This window comes from Coregonus lavaretus (genome assembly GCF_964263955.1).
Source record: "Coregonus lavaretus genome assembly, chromosome: 34".
Taxonomy (NCBI): domain Eukaryota; kingdom Metazoa; phylum Chordata; class Actinopteri; order Salmoniformes; family Salmonidae; genus Coregonus; species Coregonus lavaretus.
Genome location: NC_140021.1, coordinates 7,490,563 through 7,501,127, shown reverse-complemented (window position 1 = coordinate 7,501,127; position 10,565 = coordinate 7,490,563). Strand labels below are relative to the sequence as shown.

Below are 10,565 nucleotides of genomic sequence, written 5' to 3'. Positions count from 1 at the left end.
ATAACTCCTAGTTTAGGTGTGGTGTCTCCTGTCTTCCAGCAGCAGCTCCTGCTGCTCGATTTGTCCAGAGCAAAGTAAAATTAATGACAAAGCATAACTACAATTTTGGCCATTTATTTCCACCATTCTATTGCAGTTACAGAGCACAGACAAACACAGCTCCCTTGTAAGGTCAATGGACCTCAATGCATCTCAGAGCCAATGACAAACAACTAATTGTGTGTCTTCATTCATGAGAGCAAGTTTCATGATTAAAATATTTACTGACACCTACTAGGGCTCTTCACCAAATGTTGGATTGCAATTTGTTCCATTCATATAACATAACGCAAAGCTCTTTTCATTTGAGCTCAGTTCACCTGTGAAGAGAACTTCATGTCATGAATGCTGAATACCCTCTAATTTAAAAAGCAATTATTGTGTAGGCATGTAGATGCATCCGTCATGTCCCCATCCATTCCATCTACAGCCGTAGTAATGGAATGAGATGTTGACATTTCATGGAGGTGTATGGGAGGCTTTTCAGACCACTGCCCCCAGTGTAGCCTATGACGCCATCTTGGGATGCAGTGACCTTTCGACCTCTCGTGTCCCTCATTGTGAAAGACCGTGGGGGGGATTACTCGCCCATTCTCTCAAACAGAATCAACCAAACAGGTTCCATGGAGCTAATCATGGTGTCTAACATCTCATCGTTAATCATCCTCGTCGTGTAATAGGGGAGGCCCTCCGTCGCTGGTGCTGGAGGCGTATGTTTTCTTGCCCCTTCTCTGCACATGGTCTTCATTCATCTTCTCCAGTGCCTCGATCTAGAAACGACAAGTGAGGACAGTGTTAATACAAATCACACAGACGTAGAGGAAAGTAGCTCATCAACTTAATGATGTGCATACAGGTATTCAACCCCTGTATGAAAGTTAATAATATAATCCCCGGTTTCTGGTAAGCACTTTGTGACAAGCGTTCTATATCTATACAATTTGATGGATTAGGGTCAAATTGTACATTGAACAAAATTGTAAATGCAAAAATGTAAAGTGTTGGTACCATGTTTCATGAGCTGAAATAAAAGATCCCAGAAATGTTCCATACGCACAGAAAGTTCATTTTGCACAACTTGTGCACACATTTGTTTACATCCCTTTTAGTGAGAATTCTCCTTTGCCAAGATATTCCATCCACCTGACAGGTGTGGTATATCAAGAAGCTAATTAAACAGCATGATCATTACTCAGGTGCACCTTGTGCTGGGGACAATAAAAGGCCACTCTAAAATGTGCCGTTTTGTCACACAACACAATGCCACAGATGTCTCAAGTTGAAGGAGCGTGCAATTGGCATGCAGACTGCAGGAATGTCCACCAGAGCTGTTGCCAGAGCATTGAATGTTCATTTCTCTACCATAAGCTGCCTCCAACGTCGTTTTAAAGAATTTGGCAGTGCGTCCAACCGGCCTCACAACCACGTGTAACCACGCCAGCCCAGGACCTCCACATCCGGCTTCTTTCATGAAGGACCGTCTGAGACCAGCCACCCGGACAGCTGATGAAACTGTGGGTCTGCACAAACTGTTAGAAACCGTTTCGGGGAAGCTCATCTGGTGCTTGTTATCCTCACCAGGGTCTTGACCTGACTGCAGTTCGGCGTCGTAACCAACTTCAGTGGGCAAATGCTCACCTTCGATGGCAACTGGCACACTGGAGGTGTGCTCTTCACGGATGAATCCCGATTTCAACTGTACCGGGCAGATGGCAGAGAGCATGTTTTGCGTTGTGTGGGCGAGTGGTTTGCTGATGTCAACGTTGTGAACAGAGTGCCCATTGTGGCGCTGGGGTTATGTTATGGGCAGGCATAAGCTACGGACAACGAACACAACTGCATTTTATCGATGGCAATTTGAATGCACAAAGATACCGTGACGAGATCCTGAGGCCCATTGTCGTGCCATTCATCCGCCGCCATCACCTCATGATAATACACGGCCCCATGTCGCAAGGATCTGTACACAATTCCTGGAAGCTGAAAATGTCCCAGTCCTTCCATGGCCTGCATACTCACCAGACATGTCCCCCATTGAGCATGCTTGGGATGCTCTGGATCGATGTGTACGACAGCGTGTTCCAGTTCCCTCCAATATCCAGCAAGTTCGCACATCCATTGAAGAGGAGTGGGACAACATTCCACAGGCCACAATCAACAGCCTGATCAACTCTATGCGAAGGAGATGTCGCGCTGCATGAGGCAAATCGTGGTCACACCAGGTAGTGACTGGTTTTCTGATCCATGCCCCTACTTTTTTTTTTAAAGGTATCTGTGACCGACAGATGTATATCTGTATTCCCAGTCATGTGAAATCCATAGATTAGGGCCTAATGAATTTATTTAAATTGACGGATTTCCTTATATGAACTGTAACTTAGTAAAATCTTTGAAATTGTTACATGTTGTGTTTATGTTTTTGTTCAGTGTAGTATTTAAAAAAAAAGGCACTTCAGTGCATGATAGATTTTCCTGTGTGTGGGACTCTAGATAATACAAGAGCCCACTTTAAACTGCCTGTAAAACTTATTTCTGTAAATTCAATGCAACTACATGAATCTCCACTAGAGAAATAATACCCTTATAGGGACCTCAATGTTTTCTGACCTGGGCAAGGAAGTCTGCCTCGCTGTCACCGCTGAGCTGCAGCCCAGACACAACGTTGAAGAGCTCGTACGCATTCATGGCTTCAGACACCCCGCCCTTCTGGAAGAACTGCAGAGACGAGATAAAAAAGGATATCTTGTTATTAAAACCACCAGCATGTCACTGTTACGAAACCCGATCTAAAAATAGTGTACATATTTGTTTTGACTTTCGCTCAGTTTCCACCAGCACTTATTGTATGTTTTGAGGTGTGGCAGCTAAATATACAGGATCTCAGCCATTCAAAATTTACCTGACCCTTAACGTAACCATTCGGAATGAGCGCCTAAACTTAACCCTTAACTTCTACATTTGACGTTTGGAGAACGTGAATGAACGTCTAATTCTGCAGTGAGACAGAGCTTGTTGTGCAAATCAGGACTTTAGTCAGTATTTACTGTGAGCTGTAAGTAACAGGCAATTTAAACCTACAGTACTTGCATCACTGTGAGCTAACTTACCGTAGCCACGTTCCTGCAGTCCCTGAACAGGAACTCAAGGCCGTGAGGGTGATTGGGCTCAATGGACTGACTTACATCAATCAGCCAAACCTACATAAAACAAGATGATTAAATCACTCATGCTGAATGAAGGTAAAATATCATGCCTGAATATCCAGTTTAAATTCACCATGGGGAATTAGGTGTAAAAATAAGGTGTAGATTGACCCACCTGGATAAATAAAGGTTAGACAAACATGATAAATAGCCTACCTTCCCCTGATGCCACAGCATGTTGTATTCGCTCAGGTCAGCGTGGACGAGGTTACACTCCTGATACAACTGCTGCATCAGCTGCAAGGACAGACAGACACATCCAGGGGTCATAATGTTCCAGATTTATACTTTTCAGTAAGGGTGTGTTCTGAGGATACTCATCTCTTTGAAACTAGTGTGTACAACCAGATATTACTATGACGTATGTAAATACACAACAATATAAATAACGTCTACATTAGTGCATCGTGGCACAGCAGCTGCACTCACATGAAGCACTTGATAGTAGGCCCTGTTCATGTCCTCAGAGCCCAACATGGCCTCTTTCAGTTTGGGAGCCGGCACATGGTCCTTGCCAATGAACGACATCACCAGGATGTGCTTCTTCAGAACCACCACCTCAGGGCATGGGATGTCAGCCTTCTTCATACTGATGGAGTCGGGAAGAGAGAATGAACCGTAACACAGTTGGAGAATTGGCATCTACATTTTTGGCCATCTGATCGGCCATCTGCTGTGGATAATTTGATCATCTGATATAAAAAATAAAATAAAAATATATTTGAACTGAGTTTTTAGATAAATCATGTGAATTGGTCCATATAAGTGACATCCCCACTACCCACCGAGCCAGGTTGTGCATCTCTTTCTCAGCCCACAGGCGGATGATCTTGCGGGGATTCAGCTTGCTGAAGCGTTCCTTGAAGCGGTAGTCGTCCTTGATGTACTTGTCGCGGTTCTTGAACTCATTGAGTGTGGTCTTGAAGACCTTGAGTACACACTCATCTGGGACAGCATTCTCCTCCATGCTAGGAGGAGGAAAAAAACCACAGTATTGGAAAACCTTAGAAACCAACTACAACTTAATTAACAGAGATATTTAGGGAAGCAGTTCTATACAAAAACGATTAAACACGTATTAAACAAATACTACAACTATGGCTAATTAAATATGGCAAATAAGTCTACTCTTATAGTGTCTCTGTCAACTATTATGTCATGACAATGTAAATGTCATGCCGTAACCTCAGGCAACGACAGTTCCTGATCTGACTCATCAGGCCAGGTGATAAACGACGCCTTTACGCCTTGGGTCAATCAACCTTTGGTCAGTCAATTCAAGGTGTGGGTTCTTGCGACACAACTTGTCATGATGTCACCCTCACCTTCCCCCATCTGCGTGGAACACCACAGACTCCTTTCCAGTGCTGATGCAGCCGTTGATGTTCTCCAGAACGCCCGCGTTCACCATTTTGTACATGAGCAGACGGGTCTTTGGGTCCACTGCTTGTTCCTGTGAATGACAAAAGGACAGAAAAGAAAGGAATTTTTTTTTGAATAATCACTAATTAAAATATATGAAAGTACAGATCTGAACATGGTATAAGGCCATTTTGTTGTTCTTTTCAAAATCTTATTTGTATTGTCAATTCCTCCTTTTGCATAGACTCACAGCAGTGGAGTGTTCCTTTTTCTCATGCAGCCGGGCACTGCGACGCTGCTCGGAGTAGCAGTGTTGCTTCAGGGAGTTGTACACCTGGTTAGAGAGCTTCAGGTCCATGCCAAGCCCATCTCCCACATTGATCTCTGGGGCAAACTGGGAGGACAAGACGGAGAGGGAGATTACAAAAAGACTGACAGTTTGGGATATGTTCACAATTGTGTGTACACAAATTAAGCCACACATTTCAAAGCTAAATGGAGACAACTGCTAATTATGCAAATTTCTACTCATACAATTTCCGTGTGTCTGTCTATTGAATAATGCTGAACCAAGCCAAAAGGTGAACTTGTTATCACTCTTACATTGTCCATGCGTGCAGTATTCTTCCTGCCACACACAATCTCATCGTGCTTAGTAGTGATGTTCTTGCCTTTCCCAGTAAAGCCTTTTCTTGGAGTTGTCGTGGGCTTATCTGGAACACATTGAAAAAAAAAAAAGGGTTCATATAGAAAGTTGAACTATCGCTTTAATATAAAATAACCACCAATCAACAGCCACCAATATTATAAAAAGAGCAACAGCCACCAATATTCTATGCAGCAAGATGTTGTCCTGTTATGTGTATACAGTAGATATATTGGGCCTAGCTACAATACTAATATAGGGGTAAAATGATAAAGATATGGACTTTACCAGCTTTGTAGGGGTCGTGGCGAGTGTCTTGCCAATCAACTTCATCCTCGGAGCTGTCGCTGTCCTCGTAAGGGTGCACCATACGGTAGTTCTCAAAGGAGATGGACACTGCAACAGTAAAGACCAATCATCTATCAAATTCTTCATAATCCCACTACTGTTCATTCTTTTTTACACCTTCTAGAAACCTGGTCATGTTTATTAGGGTACAAAACAGAAAAAACATGAAAACATTTTGATACGGTAAACAAAAATGAGTGTTTCTTATTAGACAAGGTCCAGATGTTCTCTCCCCGTTTCAGTCTGTTTTCTTCCGTTCAGTGTATAATGAACACAACCTTTGTATGGTTCTAATACAGGACTTGTTCATAGGCTTACGTTTGCTATCCCCATTTAATTTTTTTTCTTCTGTGCGCAGCTGGGTGTCAAACTCCTTGTCAAACTGCATCTGCAGCATCTGTGCCAGCATCAGATCACAGTCAGTTTCTGGCTCCTCAACGCCATCCAGAGCAGCACTGACACTAAAACAGAGACATATAGGATATTGGACATGAATATGCCGTCCTACACCCCCATATTAACCCAATGTGAGTGTGGTGCGAGTTACAATTGACACTGAAGCACACACCAGCTAGACAAGAGGGTGAAAATGAAATTTAACGAGAATCGACAACACAGAACGGTGGTCTAAAGGATAGGGATATTGATGGTTTTATTATTATTAAGGTACTTACTCTGGGGAATCGGGGAAAGCATTGCTTTCCTCATCCAGTTGCTTGGCCAGCTGCTCGCTCATGACGTCAGCGAGGGAGCAGGGTGATACCACCTTGGTAGTGGTGGCGCCCCATGGACTCTGAAGGACCACACATTCACATTACCTAATAGCAATACAGTCCAACATGATGCTTCCCTTTGCTAACATATCGATGTACTCGTTATGTGCTTGAATAGCTACTTGAATGAAGCAGTAGTTAACCTATTAGTTGACATGCTAAGCTAACTACACTAGACATGTTAGCGATCTTGTCAATCAAAAAAGCCATGTCAGGGGACATGCCGCGACTTGTCTAACATTACTATAGCTTGCTACTGTTCGCTAGCTACTCTGAATTAGCCAACGTTTGAAGCATATCAGCCTGTTGGCTAGTTGTTATCAAAGTTGCCTGTTGTTGATGAATAAAATGGTTAATTAGTTAGCTAGCTACAGTAGATCAATTCATTTATGGCTGTATTTAAAACTAGTATGCTATAAAAACAAAATAAAGAGAGTCGCACACTATGTATAAACTCCCAGTAATTTATTGGGTAAGAAACCACCAACGTTTCGGCATCACTGTGCCTTCTTGCCGAACAAATTAGTGGGAGTTTATACATATGGAGTGTGCGACTCTCTTTATTTTGTTTTTATAGCTTACAGTTTATTCACCGTTAGTCAGCACATCTACACTAAAAACAATTCTCTGGGTGTGCGTCAACGCATGCTTTTTATTCGTGTATTTAAAACTAGGTGACGTTATCTGTCCTCCCCAATACGAGCCTTTTAAGGCTCGGCTTTCGCCACGACCAGGGCCATATTACATGTTAAGAATGTCGGACTGACTAGCTAAATTAGTCAACCAACTCACCTTTGGTCCTTCTGCAGTGATCCCTATTTGATCCATGACAGCAGCCCTGAGTTTGTCTTTGACAGCAGCAGTATTCAGACAGTCAGATGTCGGGCTTGACGAGCAATAATCTTAGCTAGCAACACGTTTACGACGACAAACAGTCTCTCTTTTCTTTTTCTCTCGTTTCCTGAATTAGACACAATAATGAAACCGTTTTGATGTGTTTCAAAGTCAAAGTTAATGTCACTAACAGATTTCTTGCTAAATGACAAGGCTTTTACGAGAGCTGTAGAGCTAATTTTGCTTTGCGTTCTTCCAGTGATATTAGAAAAGGAAGAAAGATAAAACCCAGCAGGAAATGAATGGAAACCTATAACGCTCCGCCTAGCAGACTGTTGACCAATCGTGTTCAGGTCGTCATGCTGCGTCACGCGGTTGCTATGCTAATCGTCAGCAATCCCTTCTAAAAGTCAGGGTATGAGTCGAGAACCTTGCCTATTTTCCTCAAAATAACGTAATGTAACGATTTCAAAGCTATACGATATTGTAGAGAACAAGTTCATTATGTAATATCACGGAAAACATTTGTAACATTGTACTTCTTGCTCACATAATTCATGCTAATGTTGGTTCTTTGAGTTTGCGCCCAATTTATTCCCATTTACTCCGTGAAGGAGTAATCTCCCTCTTCCATAATCACCCAGAATGCACCGCGCGGCCCATTGATTTCAATTGAGTTTTCCATCTCCTCAAAAGTTTCTCTGGTTCTTCTTCTGAATAAGGAAATGACGTTTCGATCCTTCTTCGGGGTTAAACCAGGCGCATTGCTGCCACCTACAGTTTAATGTGTTTCTCTGCTCCTACCATATACGGTATATGGCTCCTACCCTGCTTCTGAACCAACCCCACCTCGCTTTAGAATATCAGCCTGTCTTATATTATGCTTTTCCTCTTATTTTTTACAAAAAAACAGCATCCCCCTCCGGAAGTCATATGCCACTGCATCAACATTTAGCACTACTGTAGTATCGCGTAAATGCTGGCAATTATTGCTGATAAACAAAGGAGTCCGCCCATACTGAACCTTGATCATACGTTTATTCATATCACAAGCTTTCAGCATGAGTTTACGGATGTCATGACCACCCGGAGAGCGACGTCCCAGATTGCAATGGCCGCTCTAACCTCTTCGTCGTTTTTACCCAGTATATATAATCTTCCCAAGATATGGGTGACTCCCTCTACTGTCCAATCCCCTGTCTACAACACACAGACTTCTCTGTCCTATCCGGGGTGTCACATTAAAACCATTCCCTCTGACACTAAAATAAACATTCTCTCAGATTCCACTTAAAAACATTAACAAAGTCATAATCTTCATATACGACATTCCCCCCTTCGAGACTAAAAAGTCTCGAAAACAAACAGAATAGGATTATGACAAGTAACAATTTATCTTATTGCGTATCTTTAACATTAAACCAAAAACATTTTTCTCTAGAGTGTAAATACCTTTCTATGAAATATGAACAAATGTTTATGAAGTGTGAATACATTACTATGAAATATGAACAAATCTTTATGAAGTGTGAGAGCGAAAAACTGTCTGGCAGCCTTCTTTCCAAATATCCATCCATCAATCAAGACAGTAAAATTCTCTCACGGTCCCTCTGCCCCAGGCAACCACCTAGGTACTCCCGATGAATTCATAAATCTTTATCAATGCATTTGAAACTATGATGCAATTAAATACACATGTAAGCCCCTGCAAACAAAATACTATCCAAAAAATATCCACACCAAGGCTGGTCGACCCATCGGACCCTACCGTGGATCTCTATCCCTGCCTAGACTCCCTGTCCCTAAGCATTCACGAAATAAACAAAAACATCTAAGATCCCCACATGTATCCAATAACATCAAATATCATTCTACAAAAAGTAATACCTAAGAATATGACACAAATTATGTATGACACATGCAAATATGTCTATATTTCATTGCAGACACTGGAATGTAGTCCACTACACTTCATCTCCCCCGTAGTCTCGACTTCCAATGCATCTTCGATGATGGAATGGGAACATTTCCACACCTTCCTTGTTCCATCTCCTCCAGTTCCCTTCATATTGTCCTTGTTTGCGTATTTCAATCTCTACATATTCCCCCAAATGCTTCTGGAAGAAAAGAAAAGACCAAACAGTATCTTTTGCAAAACAACACTTTCAAATTAAACATCAATATCAACTAAGAATATAAAAATTATATATAAATGATGTATGAATCACATTATCCTATTTCCCCCCTTTGATTCATAACATCATACAAAAATCACACTAATATTGAAAAATTTTTTGTTGAAAAATGATCAAATAATCAAAAAGGATATTTATCCATCAATACTCCATCCAGTCCCACTTGTCCATCTTCATCCAGATCAGGAACAGTCAACAACGGCATCTGAGTGTTGTCTCCAGGCATCACTACTCCAACCTATCTCAATATCATAGCTTTCTCAAAGGTCAGTAACAAATTACAAACATCACACACAGTGCTATCAAAACTGCTATTAAATCGTAAACCATCACTGCTCCCACTGGGCCTAACTGATCTTGCAACCAAGACTTCACTGACCATCCAGCTCCTTCAGATCTACCAAATGCATCTATAACACTAGTGATATTATCTGAACTATCTGGAATCAAAGTATAGCTAATATTATCAATATGATCTTCCCAAATGTTACACCATACCATGGAAAAAGTCCCCCCTTCTCTCTTAGACTTATCCTCCAATGATAGGCTTCAAGACTATGAAATGTAGCCATGTCCCTTTTCACCCTATTTCCAAACCTAGAATCAGATTTATCTGTGTCCGGTGCTACCCTCTCCTTTAATGGTAGAAACCTCATATGGAAGCTTCAACGTTGACATGTAACAACATCCTGTCCATCCATAGGGTAAGAATATATATGCTTTATCACCACAAACCCTCCAAATATCTCTAAAATTTCCAATAGTCACATTGTCAGGCAAAAGCTAATCTTTCACCATCAAAGTCCTGCTCTTCTTACTAACTGGAACATAAAAAGTAACATTATATTTCTCATTACTACCCTTAAGGTCATGCTTACCCAAAGTCATCATATAATCATCACAATCTGATATTCCCATAAACATACCCTTTCCATCATATGTTTTATTAGAATAAAAACAACTTTTAGCCCTCACTGCTTTCACCTCCAATGCTTCAGGGTTCGCTGTTACCTGATTTTCCTTCCCATCTAACAAATTCACATAGGGTAATTCATTTAACCAAGAACACTTAAACCTAGGCTTAAACAAATGTTTTGACAACGACATTATTTGATCTGTTCCTGATTGTTGCTGATACAATAGCCATGACAAAGCATAAGACTGA

The 10,565-nt window shown here is 41.5% G+C and overlaps 1 protein-coding gene across 1 annotated transcript; it reads right to left on the bottom strand.

The window, feature by feature from the left end:
* Positions 1 to 98: 98 nt before the first annotated feature.
* LOC311109414 (serine/threonine-protein kinase RIO3-like) lies at positions 99 to 8,358 on the bottom strand. Its single transcript, XM_084152284.1, has 13 exons — positions 7,164 to 8,358; positions 6,273 to 6,391; positions 5,917 to 6,059; positions 5,539 to 5,646; positions 5,208 to 5,317; positions 4,855 to 4,998; positions 4,568 to 4,695; positions 4,028 to 4,210; positions 3,672 to 3,831; positions 3,399 to 3,479; positions 3,147 to 3,236; positions 2,647 to 2,754; positions 99 to 809 (listed from the first exon to the last, which is right to left on the bottom strand). Exons 1-13 carry the CDS (start codon positions 7,197 to 7,199, stop codon positions 696 to 698), a joined length of 1,524 nt encoding a protein of 507 aa, XP_084008410.1. The 5' UTR covers positions 7,200 to 8,358; the 3' UTR covers positions 99 to 695.
* Positions 8,359 to 10,565: the final 2,207 nt, after the last annotated feature.